At 42.5% G+C, this 26,697-nt stretch overlaps 1 protein-coding gene across 4 annotated transcripts in view; it reads right to left on the minus strand.

The window, feature by feature from the left end:
• Positions 1-2,426: 2,426 nt before the first annotated feature.
• The window catches only part of phldb2b (pleckstrin homology-like domain, family B, member 2b), a 37,467-nt gene continuing 13,196 nt past the window's right edge, over positions 2,427-26,697 (minus strand). For 2 of the 4 annotated variants that reach the window (XM_080489472.1, XM_080489474.1), the window contains 18 exons: positions 23,062-23,181; positions 20,903-21,087; positions 19,495-20,670; positions 16,167-16,544; positions 15,472-15,633; positions 15,132-15,269; positions 13,673-13,801; positions 12,617-12,772; positions 12,052-12,162; positions 11,886-11,960; positions 9,671-9,814; positions 9,396-9,495; positions 7,925-8,075; positions 5,941-6,031; positions 5,481-5,627; positions 4,834-5,053; positions 4,607-4,692; positions 2,427-4,098 (listed from right to left, as the gene is read on the minus strand). In XM_080489472.1, coding sequence (XP_080345598.1) covers positions 3,958-4,098; positions 4,607-4,692; positions 4,834-5,053; positions 5,481-5,627; positions 5,941-6,031; positions 7,925-8,075; positions 9,396-9,495; positions 9,671-9,814; positions 11,886-11,960; positions 12,052-12,162; positions 12,617-12,772; positions 13,673-13,801; positions 15,132-15,269; positions 15,472-15,633; positions 16,167-16,544; positions 19,495-20,670; positions 20,903-21,087; positions 23,062-23,181 — 3,710 coding nt within the window. In that variant the 3' untranslated portion in view covers positions 2,427-3,957. The remainder of the gene's footprint in view (positions 4,099-4,606; positions 4,693-4,833; positions 5,054-5,480; positions 5,628-5,940; positions 6,032-7,924; positions 8,076-9,395; positions 9,496-9,670; positions 9,815-11,885; positions 11,961-12,051; positions 12,163-12,616; positions 12,773-13,672; positions 13,802-15,131; positions 15,270-15,471; positions 15,634-16,166; positions 16,545-19,494; positions 20,671-20,902; positions 21,088-23,061; positions 23,182-26,697) is intronic. The other 2 variants (XM_080489473.1, XM_080489475.1) reach the window with 1 other exon arrangement.

The raw sequence follows: 26,697 nt of genomic DNA on the forward strand, positions 1-26,697 counted from the left end.
CTCCGCCAGTATAAAGAAGGATTTGCCGAAAGACTTCGTCTGATTGAGCGGTCAGTTCCTTCTATCTATGGAGACGACGAACAGAGCACTTCGGTAAGCTGTATATAACGCTAAAAAGTGTGATGATAAGACGTCCCTGTCATTGTTTTGTTAGCATTAGCAGTTGCACCGTCTTCATATGTTAGCGCTGTGTGCTCGTTTTAGATTATAATGTAACTTCTGTGTTAAATAGTCGTTGTAATACAGGCAGTATTGTAGTAGTGGGCATGGATGGAGAAGTTAGTGTAAATATAGTAACACACCATTGCGTTACATCCATATGAAGACGTTGTTCTGTAGGTGCATCATCGTCATTTTCATCTCGCTCCGCCGGGTCCGACTCTGGCTCCAACATGTATGGCTGGATGGACAAATCTTCCGTTGTTGACATTTTGTAAATAATGTGTGAATATAAAGTTTCTGCGCCGCTAGATAATTGTATCTGTTCTATCAAACTACAAAGATGGCCGAACAGGGTGACGTTGAACCGAGTGTCACCTCTGCAACCTGGAGAGGAGGCGGGGTATGAAGTGTCTCATTTGCATTTGAAGAGACCGCCCCAAAACGAGTTGCTCTCAGAAGCGCATCAGAAAAGGGGTAGAAAAGGGGCCTGTGGAGCTATAATAATGAGGAATTCAGACCCAAGCATTGCAGTTTCGCGTTGTATAGACCACAACTGTATGATTTATATGTAAAAAGGAAGGATTTAAAAGCATGATATGTCTCCTTTAACAACAATTTTAGCGAGTTCCTAGTTATCTAACCCAGTCTGATGATGTAAAAAGGTCCTTCGGCACAGTCATAGAGAGGGAATGAGTGAAAAGCTCAAAGAAAACAACAACAGGTTGATAGAGAAATGTTAAAAAGGAGAGGTAAGCTTGGACTATGATTGTATTTTATATAAATGTGGGATAGCTGCTGTTGTAAATGCTATAGTGCTTTATAAAATCCAGTTTAATTGTATCTGTTCAACACAATTAACCAACAAAACACAACTAAGTGTTGCACATTTATTAATTTTCCTGGCAATTTACCAAAACACTGTGCAATTTCCATGACGCTATTCTTACATTAACTGCTATGTGTCCTTTATGAGTGCACATGAATTACACATTTGTTCATTCATCCACTTTAAATAGCACAGATCTGTATCAGAAGCTCCACTTTCCCATGATTTCACTCTTGTGTCGTTCTCCGCCTGTAAACCACATCCTTCCTGAAAGGTTTGTTCTGTCACCTGAAAACACACCGTGAAGCTGCGCACCTGAAATCGGAACACTTATTCAACCTCTAGAAAATGTATACGTCCTCAATCCTTCACAACATTTTTAAAACCAGCCCTCAGTAGAACATTGTCACAATTTCCCAAGTTTCCCTTCTCATTTGTAGGGTTTTTTTTTTGAGGTGTTGATCGAATGACATATTTATCAAGGATGACAATTTGTATTTAACAGCAACTTTATTCAATTTACAGTCTATCTTACACATCAGAAGCACAACTTTCTCATGACTCCCCCCCCCCCCCCCCCCCACAAGGTTGACTTCATCAACCACATCCTTCCTAAAAAAAATTAACTCTTTTCTCTCCCCAAAACACAAGAAGTTGCTTACCTCCAGAGAAGCTGTGGTGTGCGTGGTGGAAACTTTGACGGTTGTCTGGTTTAGATGAGACATGCAGATTTCAGTAATCATTATAATTCCCAAAGCAATGCATTGATAACGTGTATGTCCATATGGTTTTGAGGTATGTATACATGCTCAAACTATCAAAAAGGTAATGGCGATACTCGTGAAAAGGGGTAGGAATTGTGAATGTTGACTGTACGTATGTTATAAAACTACACAATAATAAGCCTTCGGGGCGTTTTTGAGTGAGTATAGACACTATCCACAGGAGGGCGCTATATCACCATATCACTGATAAACTTATATCAAGAGTTTTTGCATTTTTTCCAACATTCCCACAAATGCCTTGCTCAAAATTATATTACATTTCGATTATAGAGACATAACATTGCGTTGGATTTTTCTCCGAACACTGTGATGTTTGCGGCTCATTGGCCACACAAAACGTTTATTAGTATTAATTTCTCCAGCAGACTGTAAAATACATAAAATTACTTCTTGCCGAGCAAAAAGATAAGCTTGCATTTCAGTTCTAATAAATTAGGTATAATCTTCTGTGAAGTTATTTTGAGACGGGCATATTAGGTAAGGTAGATGGATGTCAATATAAACGGGTTTCAAGAAAGAATATCTGAAATATGAAACTCTACATAGCATAATCTCACACACGCGGTGCAAATGCAGGTATTATACTTTTCATTCTCCTTCAAACATGTCACTATGTGTTGAGTCCCATCCCAGAATCAACTCAATTCAAGAGGTAAAATATAGCATTTTTATTGTTCATAAGGGAATACAAAATTAAGATACATGCATTGGTAATGGCATAAATACAGTAGGATCAACATGAAAATAATTAAAAAAACAAAAATATATGATAAAACAAACTCATGGAAGCTTCAACAGTAACATTTGGTCAGCTGGTAGAAACTGACCTATGTTCTTGGTATAACGTGACAAAACAGAAAATATATATACTTTTGTTCTCGCTGTATGTAAAGAGAAGCCAAAGCGATAAAACCACATATACATCTTACCAAATGAACATACTTTGGTCAAAAAGCAAATAAACAATGCCAGGAAGCAAAGCGAGAAATGCATGAGCAGATATATTATATATCAGGCAGCTTGATGAACAAACAAAAAAAAGCAGCTTTGTTAATAAAAGGTGGGCTACTCACTTGTAGAGACATATTAAATTACTTTTAATAAATGTGTTCAACTGAAAACTAGTGGACAAAAGCAGCACAATAACCAGTCAGTTCTGATGACTGGTGACGAGATGTACCATAGATTTTGGTGGCTGGGCGTCCACAAGCTCAATTCCAACGTCTCCAATATTTTGGCATTTGTACTGTAGATATACAAAAATACTTACACATGAACTGTGATGAAAAAGGCACAAATAGGACTTGAGTTGATAATGGATTCAAACTATTCTAAAACTGACTACACCACAATATAAAATTCAACAAGTACAGTTATACCAACATTGCTATAATTAAAAGTCCTCATGCTTACGGTGGATCGCCTGTTATTATTTAAACAATTGAAGCTTTATTTCAAAGTCTGTAGTAATACTATTAAACCCAGCACGTTAACGACGAGTAATAGGCTGTCAATCTACATTACATCTTGTAATCACATGTAATAATAATAGCACCTCGGAGCTACATTAGTCAGAAATGTGTAGACTGAACAGGCACTTCTTTATCACAAGTATATTTACTGCATACACATGAGGATATGATGTGCACACGCACATCAGTGTACACAGTTAAGACCTGAGAATGCAACAGCAATGATGCCTGAAACGAATATTGTTAAATCACAATCAGATTTGTATGCGTTATTCCTTCTGTACAACAATAATGTCAAACTGTTCCAGCTCGTTCATGACATGTATAGAGACCGTTGAGACTTGTTACACGATATTGGGCTCAAATGAAATTGGAAGCTCCAACAGGAGATCGGATTTGTCCAGTGGTTGGTTAAAGGAACACCCTCCTTTGTTACAGGATCGAGAACAAGAGCAATTAAGTGATAGTTTAGTCCTCTTACAAGAAAATGTTTAACTCTCACATACTGTACAAGTGAAGCTGAGTAAACAAGGCAGAGGGTCACGCTGAAGTACAGTTCAGGACTCCTGGACTTTGTTTCTCGGCAGTTAATGAACTACACTGTAAAAAAAATTCAAATCCTTTTTTGGGAAAAAAAGAACTTGAAAATGTCGTCTTCACAGACACAAAGGACCGGATGATGTTGGCACACACAGGCGCAACTACACCTTCACTACACCATGAACTGTGTGTATCCTTCAGCGCCTGTAACGATCACATCCATCCAGATCCTCATGGCCTCAGGGGAGGGAGCGACCATGTAGTAGACGCGATCGTGTGTCTTCACGCTGAAGGTCAGGGACGGGTTTGGGCTCTGAGGAAGGAAACAAAGAATAAAGATTGACTATTACGTCCACCCCCCTTCTACATAGCTTAATGTGGTCAAAGCCAGGGTAGAAGTAGCGTACTGAAAATCAACAAACAAACAAAAAAAAAACATAACTCTCAGAAAGTAGGGAAATAACAGATGATTTATTTGGTTTAGCAGACAAAATTTTGAAAATAACACAATCATACCAGAATTAAAAGTGTAATCGTCTGGTCAGTAATTTGCTAAAATATTTAAATAGAGAATATTTCCACAATTATCCGGTAACTATGGCTCAGTTAAAAACTGAGAAAAATCGTATCCAATATTTGAGCATGTAAAGATATGGTTTGTAGATTTTTCTGACAATAAAACAAGAAGTTCAGTTTGTGTCTAAGGAATCTGAAATATATGGAAGATTCACAGTCCGAATTAAATCATGGCAGAAATGAAATAGTGTGCATTTACCTTTTGAGATGCACGTGTGTACTATAAAAGCGTTTTCAACACTTACCTTATGTGCATTCTTCAAGTGGTCATAATACACTTCTTCAATAGCTTGGAAGTAAATGACTCCTTTCAGCTTAGCTTCGTGTTTGTCTGCAGAAGAGAAAAATAAACACATGAAATGTAGAAATATAAAAATATACAATTAGATAGATTATATCGAGGCACCTTATCTGTGTGTGACCCCTTGTGGGCTGCGCAGACACGCTGTATTTTCATGCATTTGAGTCTCACCTGCATAGTAGGAGAGTGTGCGTCGGTTGCGGTCAAAGACGAACCAGCGCTTCTTCCAGGTCTTGATTTTTCCTCCCATCTTGACCAGGTAACCCCGGCAGGTCTTTTCTGAGATGGACAAGTGGAAGCACGTGTCCGCGCTGTGGCCAGCGGACTCAATGTGAGCCCGCAAGTCGAAGTCGTCTTTTCTCACTGGCAGGTAGCGCGTCAGAGGCCGCGACTGGAGTGGAGGCCGAGAGCAAACACATGGAAGAGGTGACGCTGATGTACTCAAAACGTTCCGTTTGGTATTTTTTTATAATTCATACAAATGGTGCAGATGCACATCATATGCTGAGAAACACAAAAGGAGCCAGATTCTTTGTTGGGCTGCCAGCAGCCGAGGATCCAGGAGAAAGAAGTAAAGATGATAAATGAGGCTTGTAAGAAGAACAGTCAGCGGCGTTGTGATTGAAAACACACGGGAGGAGAGAAATATGCACAGAATGTGGCTATAAACCAAATCAGAAATGAAGCGATGGGCAAACTCAGTGGCGTCCTGGGCAAGAATCACAGCTTGAAGGGAATGAAGCCAGGCTACACAGAGGAAAGTCTGATACTGACACACATGGAGGTTAACATATAAAGTGCTGTCCTGTCCTCTTCACCTGCGCTCGCTGCTTTTCTCGCAGCTTCACCTCTCGGTCGATAAGTTTCTGCCGTCTACTTGTTTCCTCCTGCAACCTTTTCTCCAGGTCCTCCCTCCGTCTTCTTTCGTCGTCCAGGGCCTGCTTTCGGATTTCCATTTCTTGCTCCTAAGAAGAAAAAGTAGCTCATTTAGTTGATACAGGTGCAACTCTGCAATTCCCCGAGGAGTTGTGAAGTTTGTTCTTCTACAGGCTATCCTTTTGCAAGAAGAAAATATCCCAGTTGGCTGCTATGCACAAGAGCTTTTACATTTGTCCATCCATCTTTTACACCGCTTATCCAACTCAAGGCCACAGGGGGAACCTGGAGAAAAGCCATACGCAGACAAAGTACCAATGCCGCACAGGAAGGGTTAGGGTTAGAGAGACATCACCGCGTGGATTCCCTTTCCATTTGTCTGCGTATTTATTTGAAACTGACCTTGTGTTCGATGAGGCGGCTTTTCTCGGCCTGCGCCTCCCTTAAAAGACGCTCCATCTCCTCGAGCTTCACCATATTAGACGTACTGGCACTGGGCACACAAGCACACACGACACAAACATCAGAAAGTGTACACACACACACACACACACACACACACACACACACACACACACACACACACACACACACACACACACACACACACACACACACACACACACACACACACACACACACACACACACACACACACACACACACACACACACACACTTGTGGTAATCAAAGAGGAAATGCATTTCAATGAAAGCTGCGGTTGTCAAATCAGTTTAAAGCTTTTCTCGCTCTTTCGGGTTATTTCTTCCTTCTTTCAGGTCGAGCACACAGCTGCTCTACATATGATGTGCATTCTTGACTCACATCACAGGGAAAACGTGTGTATGGATTGGACTGTGTGAGGCTTTGTCACATTAAACATTGTTAACTAATCTAATTTATTGCTGTGTTATGCGTTCTCTCATAAGTGACTTGTCACGCACACACACACACGCACGCACGCACGCTTTTATCTTCAGCCAAAAGGAAATGAATGCCCGGTGTTAATATACAATGATGTCAGAACTCGTGTATAAACAAATCATGAGGGGAGACCAGGGGGAGGAATGCAGGGTAGCCCAAGTAAAAAAAGAGTGACAGGCGGAGATATAAGGTGGAGAAAAAACCCCAAAACAACAGCCAGCAGTGAAAATAACTTTTTCCCGCTCTCTGGTACTTTCAGTTAGTTCAGTGGCAGGTTATCCCCACAGTAATGAATTTGGATGAATCACTTCAGATGTGAAAGGTACATAAAGATGATAATCAACACACAACTAAAAGCTAAATCAGATAACAGCTCTGTCGGTCAGATTTGTATACAGCACTCTAACTATTTTTGCAACACATATTATTCCCCTGCGATTATCCTTTGTTACGATGAACATTCATCTATCTTATCTGTGATCTGACAGCAGCATTTACCTGTAACTGTGTTCATCATGCTCTCCTGTGTTGCCTTACCTTAATCGATGAGAGGAAACTGCATTCATAGTCATTGTAACACAGTCCACCTCAAAAGTTTCTTCTTCAAATTAGAACAAATTCTATCTCGCTCCAAAATTTTTATCTCCCCAACCTGGATACATTATGGGTAAAAATAAAAAAAATAAAATTTCTTTGATCATAGGACTATTTTGCTGTCTGATCCTGATTCATGTTCACGAACGTATCTCTCAATCCGACCTAAGCTGCTGCAAGCCAGAACAGATGGAGCCATACTGAGGATCACAAAAGCAGCCCGTTGGAGGAAAACTTCCAATGCGGAGCGGTCAGTCTGCAAGTGGTTTGAAATGTGCTCGATCGAGACCATACCATTCAGAACCAAAAGGAGGGGAGAGAAAAGATGCAACCACTATACAATTCCAGAGGAGGAGAGCAGGCACACATGGTTTTAGTCTGGACAGGGGGCCTGGAGCCCCAAAATGTACCTCCACACTCATTCATTCAGTTCATCTCATCCTGAGGGGGCTGACCGTGAACACACATGCTTTCCAATGCCTTCTTTCTGTCTTCTGTAACCTGATCTCAGCTACACTAATCAAGAGTCCCCTTAGCTTGTACAACACAAAAAGCTCTGCACAATCAAATCTCCGAAGAGGGACCGTGACACAGGGAAACTCTCCACACACTTTTTACATTAACAGACTTTCTACTCTTTCTTTGATGTCTCTATTGTTCTCATAATACGAAGTCTATGCTTCGCATTATAAAAAACAAAGAGCCCTTTTCATGTTTTCCATTATCTTTCCATGGTCGTGTTTTTCATTTCAATTCGCATTTGAAACATCTTGTTTTAGTTTTTTTTTTTTTGATAAGTTTATGAACTTTCCTGGAAAAGTCATACATGTGGATACTTGCAAAACAACACAACTGGGCCACAGAGTACCTGGAGACGTTGTCTGGCGAGCAGGCAGAGATGCTGGTTTCGATGGAGTCGCTGCTGTCCACACTCATCGTGTCGAAGGCCTGGTTATCGCGGTAGCCGAAGGCATCGAGGTAGACGTTTGTCTGTGAGGCTGCCCGGGAGCTGGAAGGACCTGGAGAGAGTCAAGAGAAAAGAATGAAAGCTTCAGCAACAATTAGCGTCCCCCCGTCTGTTCGTATGCTGCCATGATTTTCTACCTGTCTGTGTCGCTTCCTCTGAGACAGGTTGCCCAGATGGCTTTAATTTCAAATCACAATGCCCCGCCACTGTGACAACTGTTCTTTAACCTCTCAAGAAATTAAAGGAATAGCAACACGATTACTTTAGGGGGAATTGTGTCCTAATAGGAAAACACACATGCACACAAAACCCAAAAATAAAAAAAAATTGTCCAAAGTCCAACGTAGTCCAGAGATGTCTGAACGGAAAATGCAACTTTCAAAGAAGCAGACACAGAGTGGACACTGTGAAGAGAGACTCATGTCGCCTCTGGCTACAGGAAGAGACGCACACCAAAAAACTGATATCGTCGGGCCCATGCAGCAGGCACACCCATTTGATGAGCCAGATTAGGAGACCAAAGGGACTGAGGGGATCAGATACACGTGGCAGTGCCCGGAAGGAAAACAGCAACCCAAATAAACACGAGGCACAAGACACTTAGAGAAAAAGCAACAACAACCCAAAAGCTAAAAATGATCAAATTTGCACATCTGGAGCAACGAAAACTTAAGGCTGGTGGGTGTGTAGTCAGGGAGACTACCTTGAAAATGTTAAAATCTACTGTGCACACTGTGTGATCCAGAGTTGAGGTATTGTTTCATCAGACATGCAGATTGATTCTAAGGTTTGTGACGAATGATCAGATTTTAGTTAAAGATGGCAGGAGGCTGGTTGAGTGACACCCATAACACAAATATACTTCCGATTCCATACTTATACACACAGTTTACACCACTTGAAGTGGCTTGACTCCCCCACTTACATTCCTCCACTATCTTCAGCAACAGACAAACAAATGAAACAGTGTAATTTATCAAAATGGAGTGAAGCGCACACCCAAAGCCACAAAGCGCAGCATGCGTGTGTGTGTGTGTGCGTGTGTGTGTGGAGTGTGTGTGTGTGTGTGTGTGTGTGTGTGTGTGTGTGTGTGTGTGTGTGTGTGTGTGTGTGTGTGTGTGTGTGTGTGTGTGTGTGTGTGTGTGTGTGTGTGTGGAGTGTGTGCATTACAGTTATGAGAACATCAATCTGAATACAAAGTTTACACAAGAGCTACTTTCTGTTAAGAGTTCCAGAAAAAAAACATCCCTCCAAGAAAGGAATGATTGTAAGTCAATGTTCCTAAAAGGTGAAAGATATAATGCATTTGTTCATGTATTAGCCTTAAAGTGGTTTCTTTGTCTGGATTGTTTCTCGGTGTGCTTGTTTGTACCTTTATGAAGACGCCGAGATTCACTTTCCTTGCTGGACAAGGAGAAGATTCTTGGAAGAATACTGCCACAGCTTGTACTCTGAACCAGAGGCTGATGAGACTATAGACGAATCAAGACGTTGTAATTCACATTATAAACTACATGAAGCAAATACAAATAAAAAGTTGGAAATTAAAATACAAGCAATGTTAAGACAAAAAACAAGTCCAAGCTTACAAAATCAGTACTTTTTTATTTTTTATTTTCTGCACGCATGGTGCTTACATGTTTTTACCTTGGTAGGAAAACTGCGTCCAAGCGTTGCACATGTGAATTGGGGGTTCATGGTGGGAGTAGTTTTCTTTCGGGGTAAAGTGTCACTTAAATGTGATCCCCCTTCTCTCTCTGACCGCTTCCTCTCCTCCATCAAACGGAAATGCTAATCAAACAGACAGAAGAGGAAAACCATGCACTCAGTCATTCCTCGCACACTGTTTAGTTTTACCACAATATCTCAGTTCATTTTTTTTGCCTTCAAACAGCACGGTCTTCTCCAGTCCCAGAAAATGTAATCACTTAAAATGTCTGCTTGAAAGACTTTCTTTTTGCTCCTTTGATGCCATCTTGTGGTGACATCAAAAACCCTGGCTTACAGTCTTATATATTCATTGGACTTAACAAAATGTTCCTGAATGATTGACATTTTAACATTAATGTAAACCTTAAAATATATTTTGCTGGAAGAGGAAAACATCGAATGTGATGATTTGAATGTGAAGCTTGTCATACAGAAACAAACACTCACCAGCAATGTCTTTAGGTACACTTTAAATTAATATGATGAGAAACTGTACAGCTGCTCGCCCATAAACTGTTTCTTCTGACCAGTAAGATTGTTCAGGCTGGCAGATATTAAGAAATACGTTTAAAATACTTTGTCACACCTTTTACTTTAATTTTAATAATTCATTACAATTTGTGGTGGAAGCCCAAAGTATTGTTTACCAGTGTAGTGAACATATTCTCCTAAAACATATTCTCTTTATCAAGAAATTGAATGTCAAATCCACCAGATTGTTTCAAAACTTGAATTCCAGGTCAACAACAGTAACTTCATAACGTGCATGTAAATAGCAGCCGCAATATGCATTCAAACCCACATGAAAAACAGTAACATATCTAACATTATAAAATCCAGTGTCCAGTGCTGCTGAACTATCTATGTAATGTTTTCAACATTATATTAACCAACAACATTTAAAAATGTCTATTAGTGGTAAGATATCATGAATGTGACAGCTAATCTGTGTGACAATGATCAATATTTTGACTAAATCCTTCCTCTCCAATGATATAAAGCAAGAAAAGACTACATTTGGTTGTACAAGTGTACCTAATGAAATGTCTGGTGAGTGTTTATACACACAGACACAGCCGCTCCCACACACATTACCTGCCTGTGTTGCTGATGATGCTTTTTGACAGGAAGGGGAGGTGGGGGAGAGTCAGGAAGGGGAGAAGGGTCTCGATATGTCACCATGATCTCTGGCCAATGCACAGAGGGAGTTTTGGTGGCAGGGCGGGGATTTAAATGAGAGGAGGAGGAAGAAGAAGAAGAAGAAGAAGAGGAGGAAGAAGAGGAGTGACACTCGGCAGGTGAGGGGGAATGACAGATCTTTGAAAAGAAGAAAAGAACAGGAAAAAAAAGTGAAACGGTCCCAAAGAAGGAAGCCCATTGGGGGAAATAATCCACACGCTCACTACAGCTGTGTACTCATCTATACACGCAAAAACCGTTGACGCGACTACACACACCTCGTCCTCCGTTGTTTTGGTGTTGCCATCGAGGGAACGGTTTCCCTCGGACTCACGGGAGGCCTTGGCCACAGTGAAGGAGGGGGAAGGTTTAGGGTTGTGCCCAAGTTGTGAGTAAAGCTCATTGAGTTCACTGACTGTGACATAGCCCTGTGGGGTATTATATAGAGAAATGGGGGAGAGAGAAAGGGTGAGGCGTAGCATGTAGTGAGTCAGCCACATTGGGATGTGTATATTAGTGGTTAGAATGATGCAGGACTTGGTGATTATTGTGGAAATGTGGTGCACTGTTAACACAATCAAGACAACAAACATTTCTACTAGTGAATGTCAGTATCAATTAAAAATGCATGAGCAAGCTGAGCTTACAATTAATTGATAATGTGTCCATACAAATCCTGTAACATTTTCTCTGGTGCAAGAAACCAACTCATGCCAGCAGATTAAACACAGTGCACGGGTCGTAACGATTAAGATGAAACAGACAGAACTTGTTTTAGTGCGCCAAGACAAATGTACCTCAGCGTTCTTGAGAAAAATAGAGGAAAAGGAGGACTGACACACATCAGCTAAAAAAGCTGTCTCCTATCAAGGAGAGAGGGAAATCCCAATGATTAAGATAACCAGGTTTCTACCCAGTGAAGGAGCTTTTCAAACGGGATTCAAAGAGGAGTGTAGCTGTCAGGCACACATACCTCCCGGAGACTGAAACTGCGGCCACCAGTGAGGTCGGCATATTTTCGCTCCAGTAAAGCAAGGTTTTCTTTTTCCTAAAAAAAAAAAACCCAAAAAGATGTAAATATTTAAAAACACAATTCTTAACGGGCCGGGATGCTCTCATGCATACACGTGTCAACATACTCTTTGTAGCATTGATTCAAGGTTGCTTCTTTCTTTCAAGAAGCTTTCCTTTTCTCGCTGAGCTTGTTGGGAAATCTGTGCCGCCTGCTTCTTCAGGGTGAGGAGCCGCTCCTGGAATAAAAGGGGTAGAACAAGCTCATTATGTGTTTATAGCTTGGGCTAAACTGCTCAAGGCAAATGTCATTTGCATGCTTTCAAATTGAGAGTATAAAGTAGTATCTCGTTCTGTCTCCTCGCATGTTCACTCAGCAGTCTACTGTGGATGTGGAGGAGAAACGGCTGGACTGTGAGTCGCTCCTCAGGAGGAGTGACGCCAGCAAAGAAAACCTATCCAAGGTGCTTGTATCCGTCATCTCGTTGTTTTTGTCCAAAACCCATAGTACATGACCACAGGTGATAGTGGGGACAGACCAGAGCCTTACTGCTCAGCTTTCTGCAGCTGCCTGGCCGAACAAACGGCCGATCTCACAATCCACAGCTCTAACTGGGCCTAATTCATTAAAACCGATGTCCATTTTGCAAAAGCTACAGATTAATTTCACATACACTCTCATTGTTCTGTTACCTTGCGAGTGACAGAGCTGCGCTGGTAGTCTGCAATATCCCGGAGAAGGTGTTGTGTATGAGTTTCCTTCTCCTCGTCCTGCCTGCTCTCCTTCTCCAGCTGCTGAAACTCCAAGTCCTCAAAACGCTTTGTCTCGGCCTCGAGCACCTCACAGTCCTGATACAAACAAACAACACAACAAAACAAAAAAAACAACTCACTGATGAAACTCATCAAGTCAATCAAATGTACTTTTCCATCAGAAAGCCAACTGCACATGCTTTTGTTGCACAAATGTAAAATGGAGAAGGCCCAAGTGTACATGCAAGCCTACACAGATAACATCCCACAAGAAAACCACTTCACACTTATTCCAGAAACTCTGTGAAAATTAACCGCATTTCCAATGAAAAGAGATACGTGTGCGCGTAATGATAAAGAAGCCATTCTGGACCACACAGACCTGAAAAAGACAAACAAACCAGGGCAAGAGATCTCCGTCGCATCACCAACGCTGCATAGTCATGCAGACACCGACACTCAAAACATGCAACAGGTCACATGTAGTAAACCTTTCAAAGAAAATACAGTTTAAAAAAAGTCATTCTTTTATGAAATCTGTTTAAATGAAATACTGTCATGTAAAAAAAAAACCTCTATGCCCAGATGTGATTGTAGTTCTAAAAACAGAACACTAAAAACTGCTGAAACAGAAACATGAGGAAAAACAAACATTAGGTGGTTAAGAAAGTGAGAAGAAGAACCATGGAGAAAGAATAAAGGTGACTGTGTGGCGGCTGTGGGAAAGGTTTGTTCAGAAGATGTGTCTTTGTTGACATGTGCTGGTAATAGAAAAGATATATAAATATGCTGTCTTGAATCTGTAGTTCGCTGAACGTGTCACTATTGTTCTTTTCCCGTCAATCGCCCCTTTTATACAGCCTGTTTGAGGCGACAAGTCAACTTTTATAAAGTGTTTCTTTCTTACTTTCAATGCTATTGGCATTCTGCTTACACATATCAGGTTATATCTGTTTGCATATAAGTGTGTAAGTGTGCATGTGTGTGTGTACTGACCCTGGCTAGCTGCTCCTGCAGGGGCTCCTTGGTGGCTTCAGGGCAGCTGTCCAGCTGGGAGCGCTGCTCACACACACTCTGAGCCAACCTCTCTACTCTGCCTTTCTCTGCCTGCAGCAACTCACACGCCTGGCACACATTCACAAGTGCATACACGGAGGTGCACGCACATGAGGACATGCGCACCATGTACACATTGGTGGATGTGTACATAGGAATAGAAAAAAAAAAAAAAAAGAAGAAAAAACAAGCACACCCACACACACACACACACACACACACACACACACACAGGACAGAGAGAGGATGGCAAAGTTAGTTGGGACTGGGGAGCCACAGTTAGTAACTACGGCAGACCAGGTCAGTGGGGCTGGCCTAGAGGGAGGGGGAGGGAAGGGAAACGGTAGAAAAACTGCTTGTATGAATTGAAAAGAAATGACAGTGAGGATGTGGTACGATCAAAACCATACGATTCGTTACGTTGTTTAGGTTTGTCGGGACAGACATGACTCAAGAAATGGGTGACGAGAGAGGGGATGCATGGGATGGCTCGGTAGAGGGTTAACTATCACATTAATGGTATTTTCTGTACATAGCATCCATACACAGGCGCTCAAGATCTGTGCTCACAAACAACCTGATCTCTTCTTTCGTCGTGGGGATACACGCATCTATAAATTCATTTGTTTTTCTATCAGTACCTTGATGGAGTTTCACCATTGACACTATCTACAGGCTGCGGGTGGATGGAAATTTCAGAGTGAGTCCAGGACTCAGTCCAACAGAGGATAAAAGCCTGGTTCTAAACTGAACCACACACACACACACACACACACACACACACACACACACACACACACACACACACACACACACACACACACACACACACACACACACACACACACACACACACACACACACACACACACACACACACACACACACACACACACACACACACACACACACACACACACACACACAATCTTGTAGCAGTGTGTGCAAGATAGGATCACTTGGTGACCGCTACACCCTGGCCTGTATTAGCAGGTATATATTTGGAGCAGGGACAGCATGAGAAGGATTATCACCTACCAGTTAGTCACATGACCCCTCAATATATGGGAGGGTCGGAGTTACTTATTGGATTTCAGTACCATTTCCATACCTACACCATGGCAGGGGAAATTCATGTTGAAAGTTGAAAGGCCAAGTCAATTTTTTTGATGTTCAGGTTAAAACGCCTAAAAGTTGTTTTTGCACTTGTCAGTATGTTTGCATGATGTGTCATATCAATGTCTCAGTGGAGTGAAAAATAAACCACATTTTAAAAAAAATGTATCACAAGACACTTTAGTCTATAGTTGCCAAACTAACACACGTCTTCCAACGGCTTTAATGGACATTTGAACATTTTACTTTCCTTTGTATCAGTTGTATAAAGCCAATAAATTACCTTTTCTTTTTCTTGCTGGGACTTGGTCTCGAGGTCAGCCATCTTGTTGTGAAGTGCTTCCAGAGCCTCTTTTTCTTGTTGGAGAGCCGCAACCTCTGACTCTTGCTCCGCCTCAACCAGAGCTCGCTCAACCTCCACCTTTAAGACAGAAAGAAGCCTCTTGCAGCGACTCAGGGCAGAAACCATTTCAACCTTAACAACAAAGTAATGTGCATTTTGAACTTGACAATGTGCTGGAGAATTCAAAGTTCTTATTTCTTACAAAAACAAAACAAAAACAACGACAACAAAAAACTAAAGCTGCTAAGGTGGATGAAGTCCTCTTCCTTGCTGTTTGTACCTCTCGGGCAGATTCCTCCATTTGGTTATCCAGCTCTTTGATTTTTTGTTCCAGCTCTTCCAAGTTGTTCAGCACCTGGATCCTCTCCTCCTCCACTCGCCTCACTTCCTCCTCTGAAGGCGCCAGACTGTGTCCACGGCAGCGAGCAGCTTCATCTAAAGCCTGACAACAACATCTTCACTATGGCGGCTGATTTAAAGACAGTTAAATGTCTATTCATATTGATGAGACATGGTTTTGATTTTTGGTTAGTATTCAATTCATGAATGACTTGTGTATTATGGGAATTTTTATAGAGCAAATAAATTGATTCAAGACTGCAATATCTCATCTTTGTGGTATTGATGCAAAACCTTCTCTATGCAGTTCTGTTCTTCACATAAATGTGGGCAGTCACAAACACACACATGCAAACACCAGCTGTCAATTCAGAATGGTAACACTTGGCCTACTCTAATCTAATAAATGGGCTGTAAATATCTCCCATCTGTGGATGTGAAAGCTGCATTAACGCCAGCAATCCTTGTCACCCTCATGTGTTTCAAAAAGAATAAAGAGCATAAACACATTCCACATTAATCCTGAATAATATCTGTCAGATGTTACACCTACGTCCCTTCCATACAAAAAAATGAATAACACCTTTTGTTTAGATTTGTATAAATGAGAATCCAAATGAGTCCCATTTCTCATACCTCATTCCTTATCTGAGCTCGTGGAGACGGCGAGGGGGCGAAGCTTCGCAGGCTGACGGCAGGTGATTCGGCCCGGTTGTCTCTCTGGCCACTGTTGCGCCTCCGCCGCACTTGCAGATCACCTTCATAGTAACCATTCTCTGAGCCGGGGGAACCGATGTGCCCGTTTCCATTCATGGATAAAGAGTCCGAAAAGACAGAGGGCAAGTCGTCGTCGTCGTCGTCGTCGTCGTGCACCTGAAGCTTCTCCAGCTCCTGGTTGATCTTCTGCAGGTCTGCAACAGCTGAAGTGGGACTTGTCCCTGTGCCGTCTCCATCTCTCTCGGACCTGCCCAGCTCTGAACAGAGGGACAGGATGGTCTCCAGTCGCTGTCGCTCCTGAAATTATCATACAGGTATGGTGAATATATAAGCAGTAAGTAGTGTCTTAAGACAAGAAATTTGCCAGATCACATAAACGCTAATGCAAGTCTGTGATTATAGACTCTAATCAAAACGATCAGACATTACAATGTTACCAAAGGAGTCACACCGGCTCTAGAAAATACTTCATTTGCCATTATAAAATCGAGTTAACAGTGCTCGGATTACCTGAGGAAGCATTGCCGAAGCCAGTTGTCACAATCTCTTTGCTCAGGTCAAATTTTCTCAGTATTCACTTGGTACCAACTTTCAAATGATTTACATACTATAAATTGGAGTAAAAGGTATATATCCTGAGAAAAAAAGGCATGTCCTCAAGCTAAAGTTTCTCTTTCCACAGATCTGCTTGCCTGAACAAAACGATATGTGAGGAGCTACGGGGGCTGCAGAGAGTCAAAATACCCAGAGCTTCAGCTCTTGGAGGGAGGGACGTATATTATCCACACAGCAGGCCTGTGTCAGTAATATTAGATACAGTGAAAAAAAAAAACATGAGACAGAGGTGTATGTGTGTGAAAGTGAGAAAGAGGAGTGCGCTCATAGGAAGGTGGACAGCTGTCAACTATGATCGGAAGTGTGCATGAGAGCAGGCCATAACTTCAAACACAGGAATGTGGCTGTGTGCATTGCCACCAAGGAAACAAGACACTTTCCAGGGAATTGTACTCCAGGAGGGAATTTGAGCCAGGTGAGGTTTGTGCTGAGGATAACAATCTGCCTGTCTTAAAAAGCATCAACACTGGCATCGTAAATAGGAAAGATGCCAGCTTCTGAGGTAAAATATAGAGCATTAAATCCATCTGGGTATTCAACTACAAAATATTACATTCAATGTTAGATTACAGCGATTCATAGACATAAGCGAACATACACAGCCATTTCTAAAGTGTTATGTGAACCAGGAGCTGATAACAAAACAAGCCTGTGCCAGTTTGTCACCTTGTTCCATTCTAATGGACACGAGCCTCTGAGGAGATCCTACAGTGATCAGCTGTCAAATAGCCTGTTCAAAAAAACATGATGCAAAATAAACTTAGCCAAACCTGGATGTTCATTAGTCAGAGGAGACAAGTTTTTTTTTGTATGTGTTGCTTGAGCGTGTTTTTTCCTTTTTATTCGGATTAATTGATCAGCTTCTGAAGTAAATATCGTGCGAGCATCCAGATGGCAGTTTGTTAAAACCACCACTAGAGGGCAGACAAGATTTGGACAATGAAGGACGGTCCACGGTCTTGGAGACGATTAACAAAGCACACGTGCTCTAAGTGCTTCTGGCAACTATCGGATCATGCTGAATTTGAACAGCAAAAAGAAGACCTACTTGTTGAATTACATTATATAATATTATTCATATAATATTGAAGAATAATTATTCTAATACCTATTGGAAGTCAGAATATGTCATTTTAATGCTGTAATTATGGCTTAGTTGTGCCAAAAACTGTTAAATCTCTACATCAAATGTAATACTGTGGACTTTGGGTACACAAAACCGGATAAAATTTAAATTAGCTCTCATGTGAGATCAATATATTCATGAAGTTCAAACCTGCCACAGTGGACAGCTGGAAACCACGTTCATCCAGTGTTGCCACAGTTACCTTGAAAAAGTATTCCGATTATAGGTTATTAGTTACTCCTTTAAAAAGTAACTTAGTTAATTTACTGACTACTTGTTTCTAAAAGTAACTAAGTTAGATCACAAGTAACTTTTTAGTTACTTTCAGCAGCTGCCGACAACACTCCTCACCGATCTCAACATAAAAATGACAACCGGTTTTACCAAAAACTCAGTTCTAATCACTGCCTGGCCTCCTGCTTATGCATATTCTAACCTTTGGCCTTCATTCTTTGTTTCATTCATATCTGATTCATGGTTTTATTAGTAGATTTTTACTATTACTGGTATTTATTTACCCGATGATGTAGTTGTAGTCTGTTGTTGCATTATTTATCAATTTATTTATTTGCACTACCTGCTCATGTGACTCGGATAAGTAACTTCAATGTGACTACTGGTTTGGAAATAGAAACGTGTTAGATTACTCGTTACTGGTCATAACAGAGTAATGCATTACTAATTAACGCCTTACTGCCGTCAACCTGAGGGATCATAGGTTTGTTTGTGCAGGATTCAGAGAAGAATTTCTCACAGTTCAAAGCGACTGTGGGCAGAGTATGGCTGAGTGAATGAGAGACAAATTTGGAGAAAGAATTTTGAGTCCGGTCCTGGTTACACGTGGAGCATCTGTGTGTTTATCCACCTGCTACACAATGACTCTGTAATCTTCTTGGTTTCCCAAACCGACATGTAACTGATGTGTTCTGAGGCTTTTGAGCCATGCAAACCACACTGGGCGGACCTCCAGATGACTGACACACACACACACACACACACACACACACACACACACACACACACACACACACACACACACACACACACACACACACACACACACACACACACACACACACACACACACACACACACACACACACACACACACACACACACACACACACACAGTGAGGTTCGCCACTGAACAGATGCCCATGGCACTTCGCCCATTCTAACTACACTATTCTTAACTCTGTGTGTGTGTGTGTGTGTGTGTGTGTGTGTGTGTGTGTGTGTGTGTGTGTGTGTGTGTGTGTGTGTGTGTGTGTGTGTGTGTGTGTGTGTGTGTGTGTGTGTGTGTGTGTGTGTGTGTGTGTGTGTGTGTGTGTGTGTGTGTGTGTTCATGCACTAAGCTCCCTGGGAGAATATGTTTGAGAGGCCATTGAGCAGGTTACTCTGAAGTGGCACATTCCTAAACCTCGACCATTTCTTGTGTGCATACACGTGCAGAACAAATTCACTTTAAAAATTGACGACGAAATGTTGGAACAAGACGGAACTCACCAGTCTCTCCACCTCCTGCTCACGAAGTCGCTCCTCTTTTTGCCGCTGGTGGTAGTCTGTCAATTCTTCCTTCCCGCTCAGTGAGCTGATGCTCCCTCGTCGTTCCCTGAAACCTCCAGGTGGGGTAATTCCTGCCTTTCCAAATGACTGCATCCTCTCCCCCAGACCCATCCCAGGTTCCAGTCCAGCCTTCCCAAAAGAAGACTTTCTCTCCCCAAGCCCCATTCCAGGAGTTAGTTCGAGGCCGACTGCTCGTCTCTCCCTCTCCCCCAAAGAGCTCTCAGTGCCTGAGGAGACTACCTGGCCTGACTGTCTGTCAGTTTCTGAGGAGCTGGGACTTGTGGAGCTGACAGAGCCTAGTGAACTCGTGGAGGTCAGGCTGAGTTTTTTGGCGACGCGAGGAGAGGAGGAACCCCCTGCCCTGGAGGGGATGGTCACGTCTGGTGGGGCACTTGCTGGAGGGACAGAATGAGCGGTGACTGATGAGATCTTCAGGGCAGAGAGGGAGATAGACACAACACCTTCGCCATTAGTATTGTTTTGTACTTGATTTCTGATTGAAGCGTGCTGGCTGAATTTATTGGAACTAAGGTCAGGACTCGCTTTCTGGCTATTATTATGATGATCTTTGCTTGATTTGTATCCTCCTGCGGTATCAGACCGTCGCGGTGGCAGCGTAGACAAGGTCAGCACACCATTGCTGTTGTCCCGGAGAGATGGGGAGGAACAGAGGCGTGGCATTGACAAGCTGTGGCCTCCACCCAACATCCCAGTCAGTGAGCCAGCGGAGTATTTCCTGGTTCGACTGCTGGGCAATGGCTCTTGTTTCCCATGGCTACGGCGGCCCAGACGGGGACTTGAGGGCATGCTCACAGCTCCTCCGGTCGATGGAGAGCGTGATGAAGAGGACGATGGAGGAGGAAGAGAGATGAGGAAGCTATCATTACCGGGAACAGAAGTGGAGGAGCCTCCACCGTTCCACATGGACAGCAAAGGAGAGGAGGCTGGGTTATGCAGCCGCCGACTAGAAGAAGAAGGATCGGATCGTCGCCCAGGGGTAAGAGGAGAAGGCGATTTTAAAGACATGGAACGATCTGAGGCATAAAAACGCCTGGCTTGCTCCTGATAGGCTGAGGATGATGTGGAAAGACTTGACACAGGTGTGGTGGGGGGTGACTGAAATACAAAAAAAAGGAAAAAGAAGATTTCACTGTGATCTAAAGACGCACATACAGCATAAAATCGATTCGATATGGCAGCATTAGCTAACAGAAATAAAATACACAACCCGAAGTTGGAGCAGATTAACATTACTATGTAAAACGTGACACTTGCAGCCGAGACAGACATCCAGACTAACAACACAGACTTCAAAAGCGTCGCTAAGCTGTGATAACTAAAGGCTGACCTGTGACACGCTGAAGTAAGACGGGTTGGCATTTCCATTTGCCCTCAGGCTGTTTTCCAGGGCAATTTTCTTGCGTTGCAGGGTATCCATCAAGTCCCGGAGCTCAGAAGCTGATCGCATGCCTCTGGCACTGCTGGTTCCCCCAACAACTGCATGGCTATAGTCACTGCTAAACTTCAGGTAATCTGGAGGGGCAGCGAGAAGAAAGTAAGTGGGATGGATACGGGAAAAAAATAAATGTGAAAACATGAACTCACGAGAAGGAGATTATTCATGAGAAAAGACAGAGAGTTAGAATCAGAGAGGAACAAACAGGGAAACTGTGGGAGGAATAATAGACATAAAAAAATATAAACCTGTGGCACTGGGACGAGAAATATAAATATACAAAGAGATGAAGAAGCATTAAATCATTTCTGGTTAGTTCCTGGAAAATTGAGGGAAAAAAAAGGGAAAGAAAAAGAAAAAAGAGGGAAAACAGGGAGGGGCCAATGGTCATAAATACAGAGAAGAATAAGGGCAGGAGGTGGTATGTGTACCTGGACCTGCTGCAGCTATTCACAAATGAAGCCCTTGGCAGAACAAACCCAACCCAAACAACCCGCAGCTGGCAGTGAAGTCAGCTCACACATTCACACAAAACCATCCGGTATATCCAAGGCAAACAGATTTACTCCAGTTCCTTCGAAAGGGGATTTGGTAATTGAGAAAGACCACAAAATATTTTGCCGTACCCTCAAGAGGCCCCCCGCCCTTCCTAAAGCCCTTTATTTAAGGCTGCTTCAGCAGTGAGGGGTTCTTTTTTCAGCACAGCGGCTGTTTTGACTTCTTTACGGCTAAATTTGAAAAAGGAATATGAGCCGGAAGCTTAAACTTTGATAAACTAACCTTTATGGCACAAATTAGCAGAATTTCGCTAAAATTGATAGCGCGATTTTATTTTCTATAGCGGGCTAATGAAAATCCAGCGGTAAACATCCTGTCAACCGGCAAGCAGCTGCAAATGTTCAGTACAGCAAAATGTGATGAACCCGTCTATTTTTCTCATGTGTATCTTTATGTGGAAAAGGAGCTACTACAATGTTCAAGCTGAGACCACCCAGTCTTTAACAGGCCCGCACACACACACACACACACACACACACACACATACACACACACACCCGCACACATAAAAGCTTTAATACATCTGAAGACGGTGGCTCAGTTTGAGAGAAACAAATACCTTTAATGTGTACAAACATCCACAATGTACTGACGTGTTTACAAACTTTATTTCAAGTGTGAATATTCAGCCACTTTAAGTAATTTAGTACAGTGGAATATCTAAACGTGCAGGCAGAATTATAAGCCTGTGTGAGAAAATGTCAAACCTTAGATAGTGGAGGCGAAACGGGGCAGAAAATGAAAGACATCAAAAGATCAAGAAACCCTTTCACTCGCACAAGCAGGGTGTTTGTGTCCATACATGGGCAGATTCCTACAGCAGGCCTGGTGTGGATCGACTTCACTTCTATTGTAATATCCCTTCTGTCAGCAATGTAATGCTTCTCGTGCTTTGTGTGGGAGTCCTTCCTTCAGGTGCACATGTCAGCATGTGAGTCTCGGCTTGTCTGAAGAATCACACTGAAGACTGCGGCTGCTGCAATTTTGCTATTGGCGCATGTTTGAAAACATGAGGGAAGCTAAGGGAGAGAGAGGAGTACATTCCTTGTGTCTCCGAGTTTAAGGAGCAGGAACCCCTCCAAATATGACACACGCGCGCGCACACCTTGCTCACTGCCTGATCAATCACAAAGGAGACAGCAAAGCCCAGCTGTATTACCACGGCAATGGAGGAGCACCAGATGACAAAAACATTCCAATATGCTTTGGATTTTAGGTTTTAGTATATGTGTGTGTGTGTGTAGGTGCGCGTGCATGCGTGCGTGTGTGTGTGTTGAAAGGAATACCTGCCCCCGCCCTCACTCCACCCCGTCTCCCTCATACCTCTTTCAGGCAGCAGATGCACATATAAGTCAGGATATAAATCAGGGATGGGACGCTCAACGTGGACAAGCAGACAGTGATGTGGCAAAATAAAGGCAGAGGAAAAGGCGCTGATAAGAAGAGAACAGGGCGATAGTACGGTTAGGGGTCATAGGACTCTTTCTGCGAACCTGTGTTGTAGGCGAGAGCGGACACGGGACTCTTTTGGGGAAGCATACTCTTCATTCGGCTGGCCTCCTCAGGATGGTTGAAGCGGAAGAAATAGGATTTACCCAAACACAGAGAATAACCTGGAAGGGAAATCAAACACACACAAAAAAAGATCAACTCAACGAGCAACCATTCACAATAACAAATACTGAATGGGTACTTCAACATTGTAATAGCATAAGAAGACACATCTCTAAGTACAGCTTTAAATTAGAATGAGCCAGGAGTATTCATTCACAGCCAGACCGTCACTTCAGTCATGCTCGTGCATGCAGCTTCCCATTCCAGCCTTCCATGTTTGCTCTGGCCATCAATTAGGCTGAGAGGGCCAGGTATTAAACAAGATGTCAGGGTCACAACCTCTGTAATACACACAGCCAGTCACAGCTGTCCAAATACTTCAGAGACAGCAGTGCTGAAACACATACAGGCGGTCTTACGCAGGAAAAACACTGAGGGACAGCCAAAAGAGAAAAGGAAATGAAAACACTTCACTGATGAGCATTTTGAGTGGCAGGCAGTAAAGAAGGGAGAAAGTCACAAGGCACGCCAAACATCAACCTCGTGTATTCTCACATGCAGTTCCATTGTTCTCTATTGGTTGGTTCATTATCCGAATCAGTGAGGACAGAGGGTTCAGATCCGCCTCAAAGCAAAACTCCCATCACGCTTGTGTGAAAGACTCAGGGAAAGTGCCTCTTCAATAGCTCCATTACAGTTACATCAAATTCCTTGGACCTGAAGTCAGGCACAACCACTGAGGCAAGAGGGGGATAACGAGAGGGCGAATGGAAAAAGACTGAACGGAAAAATGTCCTTTCCTTTCGCTCACTCTCATCTTTTTTAGCCTATTCCTTCTCTGCAAAAACATCATGTCCAAATTAATTAACATCCCAAGTCGAAGATTGTATAAAAAAAACTTCATTTGAGTTTATAGTTTAGATGAAAGCGGTCATATATGTCTAGACGATGTTTTGGAGTGCCTGAAGAGCAATTTTTTATGCCTTCAAAGCTGTAATTCTCAGCACGGATGGGGGGGGGGGGGAGTTCACACACCGCACACACACGAAAACACTGTAAGACGTGTTTAGTCTACACAGCTGGACTGTGAACTCCTCAAATCCATACAAACACGGTGCGGCAGGTTCGGACAGAAACTGTGAGGAAGTGGCATCATGACACAGAGATCAAAAGATGCGTTTCTGCCAAGGAAAGGAGACACACACACACACACACACACACACGCACACGCACACACAAATCAGTATGTCAGCGAGAGTGAGTAATACCTAATGATATGTGTTCCTCATCACCAGACATGAGTAATAACACTGTACGGTTTCAAAATATCCTACATGCTCTTGTTGGGATCGTGTCCTGTAACACCGTCTCCATAATGAATCACGGTATCTCTCGGTATTTAGTGCACACACAGGAATGTGCACAGAAACACACACTTTGCCAGCAGGCCAGTCTTGTAAAAAAACAATTTCCTACCCTCAATAGCCTCACCATGTGCCACCTTTTTAAAGCGTGGCGGCCTGATTTGTTCACAGCCCCCGGCCCTCCCCTCTTTCTAATTTTCTCCCAACTTCTTAGCCAACAAATAACAACTACCTAATCCTCTCCTGCCATCAGCTTAAATTTATGTCAGCATGTAAGTCTATGTGACACAATGAGACAGAAATAAAACAAAGAAGAACATAGTGTTTCTTTGTGTGATGATCTCACACACAATGCTGGCATGACATTAGCCTTTAACTAAAATCTATCTGTGACATTAATATAAGAAAACAAACTGCAACCCCCCCCCCCCCCCCGAAAAAAAACCCCACACCATCTAATCTTCACTCTTGACCAACAAACCAAATTCCAATCCGTTGTCCTAAATCATTTCAAAAACACATCAAATACCCCACTACACTACACAGACACACATTTAATCACATTCACGTGTTTACTTGTTTACCAGCAAATTCAGTTTGCCTCCCATGTGAAACCCTGCACTGCCCCCCCCCCCCCCTACAAATACACTTGAAATTAGTCTGTATATACATTTATAGGATAATTTAAAGTTTCCAATCTACAAAGTCAGACCTCAGAGTGTTTGAGGACACAGATGTAGGAGTTGTAGGACGTCTGGAGCCAATTCCCGACCCCATGTAGATCTTACACTCTTACCACAATGTTATAGGAGGGGAAACTCAAAACTGTTTCTCTGTTTGGTTAACATAAGTGGAGAATTGCCAAACGGAGACCATTAGGCTAGAATGAAAAATAAACTAATTACAAAGATCCCATGTCAAACAAGCAGCTGGAGGAAACTCAGTTACCTAGTACTCGCTCAGGCTTGACATGGAAACAAAGTGTTCTCAGTACTTTTTTTAAAAACAGTCAGAGAAATGCTCATTTTAGACGTTTCCCTTTGAAGTTTTCTCCAAAGTGCTGCAGTAAACTCCAACATCTGCCTGGCACTGGAGTTGAAGCTAAAAATTTATTTATTCATTCATGAAATGATGCGTACACACAAACAGGTCGCAGTGGGAGTGTAAATTCGCCTCAAAAACCACAACTGACGGCTCTCTGGGGCACAAGGGACCAGTAGTAACATCATGAAAACACAAACTGGTGCTTCTCTGGGGAGCGTGCAGATTAGTTCAGTCCCATAGTCCCTCTCTCACATGCACACACTCACATGCATAATTTGGCTCCTCACCAGCTCAGCAGCTATCTTCTTGTTACTTGAGCTCAAATTGTATCCACAGAGCATCAACTCACCACTCTTTTTTCCAAGTAAGGAACGCATACTTGAATATAACCTTTTATCGCCTCACGACAGATAAAAATGCATTTATAAAGATAAAACTATATTCCTTCTTCATTTGTTTGATCTCCAGCTAGTAAATCGTGCCGAGGGCAAGCGGGATAGAGCGCTGTGAGCACAATAACATCCCGGACAATGAGGCTGGTGTTGTTTCCAGGTGTCAGGTATCGTGACCACAGAGCCCGGCTTCATAACCAAAGGCTAGTTCTCTTTGTCATGTGCACTCACACCGGTCTGTGAACGTCACCAGCTAATTTACTTATCGCCCCGAGGCGTACACAAAGCAAGCATTTGCATTGAATGATGCTGGCGATGTGCTACAACCAACAGGTTGGGATGGGATGTTTTGGAGAGAGGGAAACTTTCACTTTAAACCCCAAACTGACTAAGACTGTGGCAGTGATTCATAGATCCAGCCAGGCTTTAGCAATAAAACACTTGCATTATGTACTTCATCATTGTCAACAAATGTGTTTGAATTGAATGATCTAAAGTTGCATGAATGTATCCATACAAATCTGACTTAATAAATGGTTTCTATTACAGTCAACCAAAAGGCTTTTAAACTATGATCTCAGCTGTTGAGCAAAAGGTGTTTGTCCAAGTAAATACAGCCTACTCATCTTATTTAAGTGGTGAGGAGAACGACCAGAAATAGACTGATTGGAGATATTTGAAATGAAATGATTAGGGCTGAGATCAGTCAGTCCAAAGAGCATATTGGGTAGAAAGAGTGCGTCTTCAAAAGACATTATTACAGTGAAGAGAAGCA

This window comes from Lipophrys pholis (assembly GCF_963383615.2).
Source record: "Lipophrys pholis genome assembly, chromosome: 20".
Lineage (NCBI taxonomy): Eukaryota > Metazoa > Chordata > Actinopteri > Blenniiformes > Blenniidae > Lipophrys > Lipophrys pholis.